The sequence below is a fragment of the Gymnoscopelus microlampas genome (genome assembly GCF_963454915.1).
Source record: "Gymnoscopelus microlampas genome assembly, chromosome: 10".
Classification (NCBI taxonomy): domain Eukaryota; kingdom Metazoa; phylum Chordata; class Actinopteri; order Myctophiformes; family Myctophidae; genus Gymnoscopelus; species Gymnoscopelus microlampas.
Window position 1 is genome coordinate 47,941,066 of NC_139947.1, and position 14,057 is coordinate 47,955,122.

A 14,057-nucleotide genomic window follows, 5' to 3' on the forward strand; every position below is an offset into this window, starting at 1 on the left:
CTCTCTCTGTGTCTTGAGACAGCTTGTTGTGATTTGACACTTTAATCAGGGTCCAGAGCTCTGCAGTGTTGCTGTAGCCTGTAGCTCCACTGTCACCTTGCAGTCTGTCTACGTAGGTGGTGCTATTCACCCTGTGATGTGTCTTGAATACAAGGAGATGTTTTGTTTACGTAAAACATTACTTTACGGCGAATGAAGAATCCACAACATAAGAAAATACTCCACGAATTGAAGTAAAGCCAGAGGCCAAGATTATCAACAGCAAAACTATACCAGGAAAACAAAAATCCCTCCAAAACAGCACTCACAGGGTGAGTCAGTACACAATATAGACATGAAGTAATTTTTTGGGTGAACTACTCATTTAACCCATTTAGACCGGGACATAATCTGTGTCATTTTTTAGATATATTTGGCTATTCAAAAATAGCAGATCTACAAGCTCATAGCGCGGCACCGAGTGCCGCGCTATGAGCTTGTAGATCTGCTATTTTTGAAAAATCGTGATTGTTTGTGCAAATCTTTGTATATATATATTTGCAACGCAAATCTTTGCTTCTGGAGATTCTACAAATGTCTAAATCCTAACAGTTTTCTGAAAAACGTATGTTGCTATATGAGTGGTTCTCAAACGTTTTCATGTCAAGGACCCCCAAAAGTATATGTATTTGACCTCCATCTCAAAATATGTTGTTCCAGGGACTACCCAGAAGCACAGATCGGAGTTAAAAATGTTCGTCTTAAAACATAATATATTCCATAAGATTTGCACAGAGTTTCCACGATTAAAAAAAAGAAAAAATAGCAGATATACAAGCTCATAGTGCGGCACTCGGTGCCGCGCTATGAGCTTGAATATCTGCCATTTTTGGAATACCCAAAGAAATCTAAAAATGACACACAGATAGATGCGTTCCCGGTCTTAAAGGGTTAAATGGTTATGAAAATGCCCCCTCCCTCCCCCTCCCCCGTAGTGATAATGGTTCAGAGGTGACGTACGTGGGTGACCTGGTCAGGGGGGGGGGCGGGCGAGGTGGACGTCTCTACCACGACGGACGGACGCATGAATGTTGGAGAGAGAGAGGCATATAAAGCCACGGGAGGTCACAAGCAATCCAAGCTGACATTTCAGCCTGTTTCTCAACATGCATTTCAGCCCACACACATAACCTTTTGCTGTGAGGCTGTGTGTGCAGAGAGAGAGAGAGCGCCGACCGACTACAAAAGCTTTTCAATGAAAAAAAAAAAAAAAAGTCTTCCCCTTCTTCCCTGACATTCATAAATATACATCAGCTTTTGGTTTGATATGAAAAGGTGAAAATGGATGCAGTTTTACAGCGTTCGGCGGGTTTTGTAACAAAGTGAGGGCTTTAAGAGTGAAGCGAGAAGAATGGATGTTGGATAACAGACATTTAAATGTCTTTTTCTTTTTTTAACCCATTTAGACCGGGAACGCATGCATCTGTTATTTTATATATAGATTTCTTTGGGCTATTCAAAAAATAGCAGATCTACAAGCTCATACCGCGGCACCGAGTGCCGCGCTACGAGCTTGTAGATCTGCTATTTTTGAAAAAAAAAAATGTTTTTTTTTCTTTTCTAAGCAAACATTTTTTAACTAAAATCTTTGCTTCTGAGAGATTTTAATCTCTTCTAAGTCCTAACAGTTATTTTTATTTGTTTTAATTATGTTGCTATAATATCAGTGATTCTCAAACATTTTTCATGTCAAGGACCCCCAAAATGGCATGTATTTGTCCGCGGACCCCCATCTCAAAATATTTTGTTCCAGGGACCCCCAGAAGCAAAGATTTTACTTAAAATGCATATATATATATATTTAAAGATTTGCACTAATATTTCACGATTTTTCAAATTGTAGATCCGCTATTTTTGAATAGCCCAAAGAAATGGGGTTCCTGGTCTGAATGGATTAATGGAAGCTCAGATTCGCCAGTCTGGCTAAGAGAGGACAAGCATTTGACATGTTTAATGTGATAAAAGGTACCAAAGCGAAAACAAAATCCCCAAGACAAAACAGTCATTTATGTCACATTGTAATTACTGTCATCAGTTATACATCGTTTGCTGTCAGGGCTTGCATCTCCATATTTCTAAATGTTATGTTTTGTCCATAAATGAATGCCCTACTTAAGAGACTTTGTTGTACAAGAGTGCCGGGCAAAATAGCTGATCTTCCAGCTCACAACACATTGCGTGGCAACGTGTCGTAAGCTTTCAGATCTGCAATTTTTTTCGAACCATTTTGAAAGTGAAAGTGGTTAATTCTGTGTGTGGGTTTGATAAAGCAATGAAAAGCATTGACAACAAAGAGCTCTATGTCCAACGGTTTTGGACATTCTAGGTTCCCACTCACTTGTCAGCGACGCCAGTTTCTTCAACATGTGCCTCAGAGAGATACCGTATTTATAATACTAAAGTGGGCATCTGTTGTGCTGTTGGACAAAAACACAAAACACTAGCATTCCAGCTGGCTTGGTCAGGCTGTAGGGGATGTTACTGTAAATTAATCTACTGGACTGTTGTTTATAGGTATGGTCTGTTTGGAGATACGTCCAACATTTGAAACTCTTAAAATGCTTTCGCCGCAGGCTGAAAACCCACCTCTTCAGGAAACACCATGCTTCCTCTTATGCCTTGCCTAGCTACTTGTTGTTAACTAGTTGTACGAGCTCTTGCTTTATTGTTTTATTGGATCTTGTTTATTCGATACACTTATTTGTTTTAGCTCTTGCTCATTTGATTTCCCTATTTGTCTCATCTGTTTAAGAAAGTAGGTAGCTGATATATTACACTTTTACCTTAGTGCTAGGTATACTCTTAGTTGCTTGTTTTAGAAGAGAATGCACTTAAGACTTCTGGTGATTAGTAGTTTCGTTCCCTCCCTATGATGAATACACTTATTTTAAGTCGCTTTGGATAAAAGCGTCTGCTAAATGACTGTAATGTAATGTAAGGTTAAAACGCTTACTTTCATACAGTGGTGGAAAAAGTGCTACATTTCTTTACTTACAAGTAAAAGTGTCAATACTGCAATGTAGAAACACTCTGTTACAACTAAAAGTCATGTTTTTTTTTTGAAAAACATGTTCAGAACCCAAGATATCATCATCTGAAGATGTGCAGCTCCATCCACTCCTTGTTTAACTTAGAACTGAAAAAGGCTGTATCTCGCTTCCTAAGCACTTTTTGTTTTCTGTGAAAAAAACTCTGGCACTTTTCAGAATCAATTCTGAAATAATTCTGGCAATCCTGGCACTCAGTGAGTTAAAGTACCGAAAGTAGAAAGTACTCATTATGCAGAATGTCCCATTTCAAAGGTATAACATGTATTAAAAACTTTTGAAAATAGCTGATCTACAAGCTCACAATGTGTCGCATCGCGACGCATTGTGAGCTTGTAGATCAGCTATTTTCAAATGGCTGAAATGTATATAGAGCTGAAGTGGTTAATGTATGTTTTGAAATAATAAAAAAAAAATCTACAAAGTAACTAGTAACTAAAGTTGTCAAATAATTGTAGTGGAGTAAAAGAACAATATTTGCCTCCGAGATGTAGTGGAGTAGAAGTAAAAGTAATGAAAAGTGCAGTACTTGAACAAATGCACTCAAGTTACTTTACAGCACTGCTTTCATAATGCCTTGACAAAACAAATGCTAAAGCTTTGTAACGGTGATGGAAAAATCACTGATCGTTCAGTAAACAAACTTCAGTACGGCTGTTTTGAATCTGTCATTGGGACCCCATGGTAAAGGGTAAACCTTTTAGAAGGCTTCATAAGCTGCTCACTTCATTAAAAGGACTTTTCATTTTCAATGAAAAGCGCTGACAGGCGAGCGAGCAGGTACTGTACTGTAGGGATGGCGCGAGCAATCTGAGACAAGATTTATTGCGGTCATTATTATGTTTGAAAGTAATGACTTGTGACGAGTTACATCAGAGAGTCTTCTTCCACTGCAGCTTATTAGTGTATGCCAGGGATCCTCAAACTTTTGTTTAACTTCAAAAACCCCCGGTTTGATGTCTGTCAAAGATTTTGAGTTGTTGTTGTTTAGAAATCAAATATAGCGAACACAGGTCGACCTAGAAGCTTGCAACGCGTCGCGATGCACCGGCTTGTAGATCGGCTATTTTCGCTATTTGGAGTATAGGGCGAGAAGGAGAAGCTCACCCCGTGGCACTCAGTGCTACGGTATGAGCTTGTAGATCTGCTATTCTTGAGAAATCTTGAAAATGTGCACAATCTTTGAATATATATATAATATATATATATTTCTAAAACTCAAATCTTTGCTTCTGGTGGGTCCCTGGAAATAAATATTTTGAGATGGGGGTCCGTGGCCAAATACATATCATTTTGGGGGTCCTTGACATGAAAAAGTTTGAGAACCACTGCCCTAGTGACCATGCCACACGTAATACTGCACGACAACGTAGAATGGCTGAAGAGGTGAAATAGAGGGTCTTCCCTTAGCGTTCCAGGACACTGGCCACAGGAGCAGACGGCTGGTCTGTGACCTTAGTCTGACTAAGAACAAAAACGCCATCATTATTATTAGAATAATAACCTCTGTCTGTGCTCTGCTGACCGTTGGCCAGAAAACATTTAGCGTTTAGGAATTCTGGCGGTGTCATATACAGCGTCATCAGAGATAAGCGGGGGTGGATACCGCCTCGACAGCCTAGCTGTTTCATCTCACAGGAACAAAAGGTCATGTTCATAACGATATGACATGTAACACCTGACTTATACTTAGTGGGCACGCCGCCCGGTGTCTCGCACATGAAACAGCCGACCTGTGAATCGCCTTTGTAGATTTTCTCGGGCTTAACCCATTAAAGACCGGGAACGCATCTGTGTCACTTTAGATTTCTTTGGCTATTCAAAAATAGCAGATCTACAAGCTCATAGCTACGAGCTTGTAGATCAGATCTACAAGCTCGTAGCGCAGCACCGAGTGCCGCGCTACGAGCTTGTAGATCTGCTATTTTTGAAAAATCGTGAAAATGATTTTTTTATCTTTTTTTTCTGCAAAACTGTTAGGATTTAGAATTTTGTTAAAAGCGGCCTCAGGGCGCGCTCCCACCAAAACATGGTCGGCTAGCGTTAAACGCAGGTTGTGCGCGGCCACAGTTTTTTGCAGCCAGCGGATTCTGTCACTCACTTTCAGGACCCTCCCCGTAGCCCGCACCGCCTTCTGCCTTGAGCACCATGGTGCTTCCTGAGTCTTGGGACGGTCCGCCTTCCACTCACCCGATTGGGCAGAGGGGGAAAATCAGCCCCTAGCCTCCAGCAAGTCGTGTAGAGCGGATAAACGCACGGTCTGCGCGACAGGCGGAAAGATCCGCCCTTGCGTGAATCCACGCATTTACATTGACAAAGCATTGGCAGATTCTGCCCCAGAGGTAAAATAAAAGTGCGGTGGGAGCGCGCCCTCAGGTCTTAATGGGTTAAGTCTGCAAAATAGACTGATACACATGTAATACACATGACATGAGAGATGATGGCATCTCTCTTGTAGGTTTGTGTCACCATGCCACGCGGTAAGATCCTCTGTGTCAGGAGAGGGACAGGGGAGTATTTTTAGGGAGCGGAAATTGCTTTTACTGCTTTATCCAGCAGCTGCAGCTGCTCAGACTCGGACGGCTCGGATTGGGGGCTTGGGGGAGTGTTAGTGCTTAACCACCTCGTCTTGGCATTTCATAATAGGCAAACTTTTGGCAAAAATATGTGAACTTTCGGCAGAAATAGTGAGCCTTCGCCTTCAAACATAGCCGATCTACAAGCTCATAACGCAAACGCGTTGCAATGCGTTGTAAGCTTGTAGATCAGCAAAGAGATTTGGTATTTGGGAAAAAGGACAGACCCCTGTTGGACCCGGTCAACTAGGGTTTAAGTGGTTATGTGTTTTGCTCAGGGACTGGGCAAGACGAGGGTCATAATGGATCCATTACGAGTTATATTACCACTCAGGACTTTGCAGTGCATTTACAGTGTTTACCTGTGCATTTGTTTACCTGTGCATGTGTTTACCTGTGCATTTATTTACCTGTGCATTTGTTTACCTGTGCATTTGTTTACCTGTGCATTTGTTTACCTGTGCATTTGCTTACCTGTGCATTTGTTTACCTGTGCATTTGTTTACCTGTGCATGTGTTTACCTGTGCATGTGTTTACCTGTGCATTTGTTTACCTGTGCATTTGTTTACCTGTGCATTTGTTTACCTGTGCATTTATTTACCTGTGCATTTGTTTACCTGTGCATTTATTTACCTGTGCATTTATTTACCTGTGCATTTGTTTACCTGTGCATTTATTTACCTGTGCATTTGTTTACCTGTGCATTTATTTACCTGTGCATTTATTTACCTGTGCATTTGTTTACCTGTGCATTTATTTACCTGTGCATTTGTTTACCTGTGCATTATTTACCTGTGCATTTATTTACCTGTGCATTTGTTTACCTGTGCATTTGTTTACCTGTGCATTTGTTTACCTGTGCATTATTTACCTGTGCATTTATTTACCTGTGCATTTGTTTACCTGTGCATTTATTTACCTGTGCATTTATTTACCTGTGCATTTGTTTACCTGTGCATTTATTTACCTGTGCATTTGTTTACCTGTGCATTATTTACCTGTGCATTTATTTACCTGTGCATTTATTTACCTGTGCATTTGTTTACCTGTGCATTTATTTACCTGTGCATTTGTTTACCTGTGCATTATTTACCTGTGCATTTATTTACCTGTGCATTTGTTTACCTGTGCATTTATTTACCTGTGCATTTGTTTACCTGTGCATTTGTTTACCTGTGCATTTGCGGCTGGTGTCCTCCCTCTTGGAGGAGCTGAGGAGCCGGCAGTCAAAGTTTTCCTCCCAGAACTCAGCGAACCAAACGTTCCTGCGATTGTTCTCCAGCGTGAGCGCCATGAAGTATTCATCAAACCCTGGGAAGAACGGAGGGAGAGAGAGAAGGTAATAGCTGTGGTTTTCCGGACCAATTATTCCAACCCCCCCAAAAAAACCTGGAGGAGAGCGAGACAATGAGGCGGCCGTGGAGCGATGCTAGCCGGCCCGCTGCTGGGAGCTAAACATCACAGACGCTTTCTCTTTCATCTAAATTTGACCACCGTATAAATGAATGCCCTGTTACCACCGTGCCCCTCCTTCCTCTACCAACCCCATGGAACTTTAACCCACTTACACCGGGGAAATTATCTGTGTCATTTGTAGATTTCTTTGGCTATTCAAAAAATAGCAGATCACAAGCTCGTAGATCTGCTATTTTTTTTTAATCGTGACATTTTTGCTTCTGGGGGATTCTGGTTTCCTTTTTCAAATATCGTGTGTCGCTATAATATCAGTGGTTCTCAAACTTTTTTCATGCCAAGGACCACCAAAATTATATATATTTGGCCACGGACCCCCATCTCAAAATATGTTGTTCCAGGGACCCCCCATGAAGCAAAGATTTGAGTTAAAAAAATCTGCTTGAAAAATGTATAATATTCAACTATTTGCACACATTTTCACGATTTTTCAAAAATAGCAGATCTACAAGCTCATAGCGCGGCACTCGGTGCCGCGCTATGAGCTTGTAGATCTGCTATTTTTGAATAGCCCAAAGTGTAAAATAATGGTTAAAGTAAAAGTGGTCACACAGATGCGTTCCCGGTCTTGAAGGGTTAATCACTTCTTTCATCTAGGAAATGACATTAATTAAGAACAGGATGCATAATAAATAACCAGGGATTGTGAGCAATGACACGGACGGTTACCTCAGGCAGCAAAAAGGTTCCGTAGAGCTGAATGCTTTTTTTTATTCCTTTTTCCTATTCCCCACAATTGTAGCCAGTATGCCAATTCCTGATTCCCTCTGTATTCCATTTATTTGTATATTTGGGACATCATGTACTAATGATAATGAACAATACATATTGTTGCTGTTGGGCAGAAACCTCTTATCTCCATAATAACCTTTTATATTATAGCCGATTTACAAGCTTGTGGAGCAGGAACGTCATGGGCTCTCAGAAGGTGGGGGGGATGGACTTTTGGTGGACTATTACTATACCCCTTATTTTACACTTTGGCTATTCAAAAATAGCAGATATAGAGCGTGCCAACGACTCGTCACCACGGGGGGTGTGGAATAGTAGCCGCAGACATACTTGAGGCGGGCAATGTTAAGTCAACCTGGTTTTTACCCCTCAAAGATGTCCGCCGCTACCAAAAGACACTTGTTGACGCCCCCTTCAGGATTTTTGGCACGCACTATACAAGCTCATAGCGCAGCCGCGCAGCCGCGCTGTGCCGCGCTATGAGCTTGTAGATCTGCTATTTTTGAAAAATCGTGAAAAACATGTGTAACTGTGAAATGTAAACACATTTTGTATTTTCAAAATGTTGCGTTTTTTTGGGCGGATTTTGTCAGTTTTGTTTTTCGTGTTTTGGTTACTTTATTTCGGTTTTAGGGTTAGGTTATTTAATTCTTATTTTTGCCCGATTTTACCGATTTATTATCAAAACAAATATTTTTATTTTTTATTTTTTCAAAAAGTGGGGGGTATGAAATCACGGATCTGTGAGTGAGGGAGCTTGTGGATCTGCTATTTTTGCTGCTTTTGTGTGACGCTGTAGTATGATCAAGTAGGGCATTAATATGACGAAAAAACACAAAAAGTAAAAGATATAGATAAGAGGTTTCTGCCCGACAGCAACGACATGGTTACATGATTGGTGTTCTAATAACCAATTTCCTCATTCTAATTCCTTGTCACTGCTCCCTGCTACAGTTAGTCTTATTAGGGAGAGTACAGAGCACGCTTCTCCTCAGATACACGTGGCATCAAGGCTGCTCCTCTTCACCTGACAAACAGTGAGGAGTTTCATCAGAAGGCTGACAAGCGTGTGGAGGATTCTAAAGTGCAAGAGTCGCTAGTGCTGCTAGAGCTGGCCAATTCATCGAAAATACATTGAAACCGACATATACAGTAGAACCAATAACCGATATTGCTCATGCACTGTAGGTTAATGAATAATCGAGAAACAGGCTTTTTATATACATATACATATATATATATATATATATATATATATATATATATATATATATAATTGATTAGTCATGACTAGCCTGATTAAGGGTGGCGTGCAAAAAGAGCCGATCTACAAGCTCACAACGCATCGCGATGTGAAGTCTTGTAGAGCTTGTAGATCTTAGTATTTTTTTGATATCACAAGTATTTCTAACTTTTGCATCAATTAACATGAATCGCAATTGATGCAAAAGTTTGAAATACTTGTGATACTGATTTGAAGTCATATCGCCCATAGAAATCGAACAGAAATCGAACAGAAATCGTGCTGGTACGGACACCTGGCAAGGCTGGAGGCACCGTGGAGGGTTCAAACCCGGCTAGTCTTCATGGTGGAACTTCCCTGCACCATCTGAATGTCTTCTTTTTCTTACTGTTATAGCATTTATTGTTACAAGCCAGGACGGAATGTCCTGTAGTGTATGAAAGCTGGACTGATAAGAACTTGATGCATGTTGATGAGAATAGAGCTGAACATGTGAGGCACTGCACACAGCAGGTGACTCAGGTGAACACAGATATAAGAATAGCTCCACACTAAATCTATGTTGTTCCCATAAAGGTTTGCATGTGCAGCTTTTCAACCCAATGTGGAGTTTCTTAAGTTTACAGCAGTTAAAGCTTTCTACTAGCACAGAATTTTTTTATTGAGAGCATGTTTCAGTTGGTCTGTATCTGTTTATTTCATAAAGTATTCAGTATGTATGTATGTATGTATGTATGTATGTCTGTACTGTACGTCTGTACATCTGTCTGTTTTATTTGGATAAATCTATGCCATAAAACCTTCTGTTATTCTTCAGCGAATGTCTCTCTTACCAACAATGTTCTTGTGAATCCACTACATCCGAGATGTAGTGGAGTAGAAGTAAAAGTATAGACAATTGGAAATACTCCAGTAAAGTAAAAGTACCTTAAAATTGTAAAACTTAAATTATGTACTTGAGTAAATGTACTTAGTTACTTTACACCACAGTAGTTGACATACCTGCCACAAGCAGCCAATAAGCAGGGGTGCACATAACTGGTGCGCAGGTGCGCATGCGTACCCAAAATAAAAAATGTGCGGCACATCAGACAATGCGAGGCGCTTTTGCGTACCAACATCTGGGACAGGAATTTCCAAGCTTTTATTTTTTAGCAAAACTAAAAAATAAAAGCCTGGAGATCGAGGCTAGGAATTTACTTCCTGAAGCCACACTCACACAATCACGCTAAAGCATGCGTCGGCCCCATGTACAGCCATTAGGATCAGGGGGAGAGGACGCATGCTGCACGTGATTGTGTGAGTGTCTCGCATCGCCTCGCATCGTCTGCGTGCACGCAGCCAGCAGCGGCTGTTAGAGGCACTCGTCACCGATGATGAACGCACCGTAATGGTGCAAAATATGCCGTGAACGTCCCAATCTGGCGGATAAAAGCAGCGCAGCACAGGGCACCAACCTTGGGGGCTTCACCAAACGGCGTGAGAAAAAAAAGGGCGAAAATCGGCGGAATTTGGAAGCAGAGCGTCCTTTTTTTCTCGCGCAGAACAACTGGCTCAAACAACATTAGGAAACAAGACCAAATAAGCAACTACACTTTCAAGCAACAGAAAAACAATCCCAAAGTCGCTTATAATAAGCGGACATGGCAACACTGACTGCTTCTGACGAGAGAGAGGGAGGGAGAGGGAGATATATCACGGGAGACGTCGATTAAAATGAATTGGAATAAAAACAAACACATGTATGTATTGGGTCTGACTCTGGACAGCCTCCTAGTGAACTATCCTACAGTGTGTCAGCCCTGGTCGGGGATCAATCTATAGTGTGAAAACCACAACGATATATGACAGCCCATTTCAAGAAATAAACTCCTGTAGTGTGAAATGCTTAACGATCAGACGACCACCCGACCACTTTAAAAGTCCTACAGTGTGTACCTGCCCTTACTATGGATAGTTAACGGTTGGACAGGGAGGCCACGGCATTATTAAGACTGTATGTCTTACTCTGTCTACTTACATTACATTCTACGTGCCAAATAGGACTGTGTGCATATGGCAGTTTTTGTGGCTCGAGAGGCGACTTATCCTCTGAATGATTGTCTTGCCTCGAAGTCCCCCCTCTCTCTCTCTCCCTCTCGCTCTCTCTCTCTCCCCAACAGCTGAATCATCAAAGGAGGAAAATGTGATAATGACTAATCAAAGCTCAGAAGCCCTGGCTGATTTTCTTCTTTTAGCCCATTAAGACCGGGACCGCAGCACGTGCGTCATTTTTAGATTTCTATCTATCTATCTATGGGAGATCAACAGATTAGCAGATCTACAAGCTCATAGCGCGGCACCGAGTGCTGCGCTATGAGCTTGTAGATCCGTTATTTATTTATTTTTATCGTGAAAATGTGTGCGAATCTTTGAATATATAGACATTTTTAAAGCGAACATTTGTAACTCATATCTTTGCTTCTGGAGGTCCCTGGAACACAATATTTTACAAATGTTCGCTTTAAAAAATATATATAAATGTTTTATTATTATTACCATTTTTAAGGGGAAAAAAGCACAAACAAAGGGAATACAAATGTACCTATATACCTCTGTAACTATGTACTTACAATTTTCCCTAATAAAAATATTAAACAAAAACAATTTTATATATATATATATATATATTCAAAGATTTGCACAAATATTCACGATTTAAAAAAAAAATAGCAGATCTACAAGCTCATAGCGCGGCACTCGGTGCCGCGCTATGAGCTTGTAGATCTGCTATTTTTTTGAATAGCCAAAGAAATCTAAAAATGACAGAGACCGCGTATCCCGGATTGAATGGCTTAAGAAGGCCATCAATGATGCACGGCGGAATATAATAACATTCCTCCCCGTAATATAACACACTGGCACGCATTTGTTCTGACCAGGCCTCCCCCGTTAGAAGAGAAGCCATTGTAACGAGGGGGTTTTGTAATTACCATAGATAGCATAATGCAATAATAGGCTTTTGGCAGAGTTGCCTTTGCCGCAATTTTCCTTAATAGTTTTGACACACATTTCAATATGAATGTGTGTCGCCGTGGCTGGGCTTACGGTGTCAGAGAACCACGGCTCTGTGGGGGTAATGCATGCGTGCACACGCTGGGTTTCAGGGATGACAATGTGCATGTAAATGTAAAGCAATTACACGTTCAAGTTCAACGGTCCCCACAGTCAATCTTTAATGAGCAGAAACTGAGAGAGAGAGAGTGTGTGTGTGTGTGTGTGTGTGTGTGTGTGTGTGTGTGTGTGTGTGTGTGTGTGTGTGTGTGTGTGTGTGTGTGTGTGTGTGTGTGTGTGTGTGTGTGTGTGTGTGTGTGTGTGTGTGTGTGTGTGTGTGTGTGTGTGCGCGCGCGTGTGTGTGTAAATGGGATTGAACCAGCTGTTATATGCAAATTCCACAGTCACGTATTGTGACTGTGGAAGACAAACCACAGAGATAACATTTCATATTGATATTTCATCATTAATAATGTGTATTGAGTAACCATGGTATATACCCCTAAATATTTGAAGGAGATAAATAATTGCTAAATTCATGTTTGTTTCATTGTATATAAGTACAAGTATTGACATTAAAGGACTTTTGCTTTAAGAGAACACGTACCTTTGATAATTAGTGTTGATTTACCCATTTAGACTGGGAAAGCATCTGTGTCATTTTTAGATTTCTTTGGCTATTCAAAAATAGCAGATATACAAGCTCATAGCGCGGCACCGAGTGCCGCGCTATGAGCCTGTAGATCTGCTATTTTTTTTAAAGATTTTTTTTTTCACACAAAAAAATCTAAATATTTTTCATTCAGTGCCAGACTTATTTCTGGCTGTGTTTGCCCAGTGCCAGAGATTTTTCTAATTTTCTTACTTTTTCAAGTAGTCACAGAATATTTATCTCCAGTATGATGGGTTTCACTGTGCTTCAGTGAAAAAAAAGAAAATGTCACAGGAGCCGAGATACAGGATTTTTAAGTAACAAGCTAACCAAGAGGTGAATGGAGCAGTAAATCTTCGGATCACGTTATCTCGGGTAGACTCAGCTGCTGTCCTCAGTGGGACAGAGAGTCAGTCAGTGTCACACAGTTAGGAGTTTGGAAGCATATGTTTCCTAGTGAAACAAGGCCTGGGTGCTTCCACAGCCATTCAATGGGTGGCCGGCGGGTCGTTCACTGATTGAAACGCATTTAGCCGACCGCCCCATCCCCTCAGGCTATACGCTAGACTGCAGTCACATCCAGTCAAATTCCATTTATTTCTCAAATCCGATCTTTTGGCCCGACTGTTCACACTGCATTTGACAAGTGACCATATCTGATCTGTCACAGACCTGTGTGTTCAGACTGATTTAAACAACGTCAACCCAAAGCCGCCCTGCGTCCACATATCTGCTTTGGTTAGGTTACCGTGGTAACGACGTAGGCGTCTAGACTTTTATCTCTTTATGTGTGTTTCTTCAAATTCTTTATTTTCCTCTGACACTGCAGATAGGACCTTGTGAACCCATTTTCTGCCATGCCGCGAGATGATGTCTTCATATAATGCCTTGTTCCTGTACATTCTTACAAGTTTCGATTACTGAGGCATCCCCCCCAACGTGCTAGGAGACATTGAATTTCTCTCTCCACTGAATTCAATTCAATTCAATTCTCGCTCTGTAATGATGTCAGTGGCGCTCGGCCCGTGTTGCTAGTGAGGTTTTGGACAGTTTGTTATGTGACTTGGGTGGTTTAGATCAGGTTACTGCGTTCAGACTGAGACGCATCTTTAGAAATCAGATTTGAATCAGATCTGAAACCACTTCTGAATGTGGCTCAGGTCGGATTTGTACAAATCGTATTCCATGTGACCTGTGTCTCTGTTCACACAACATAAAGCAAATCGGATTCCAATCTGGATGTGGCACAGATCTGATTCAG

General features: G+C 41.1%; 1 protein-coding gene across 1 annotated transcript in view; it reads right to left on the reverse strand.

Annotated features, from left to right (window-relative positions):
• LOC311054267 (metabotropic glutamate receptor 7-like) overlaps positions 1–14,057 on the reverse strand; it is a gene marked incomplete at both ends in the record, with an annotated part of 254,803 nt that overhangs the window by 127,126 nt on the left and 113,620 nt on the right. Inside the window, one exon of the mRNA XM_084070143.1 lies at positions 6,837–6,974. Coding sequence (XP_083926269.1) covers positions 6,837–6,974 — 138 coding nt within the window. The remainder of the gene's footprint in view (positions 1–6,836; positions 6,975–14,057) is intronic.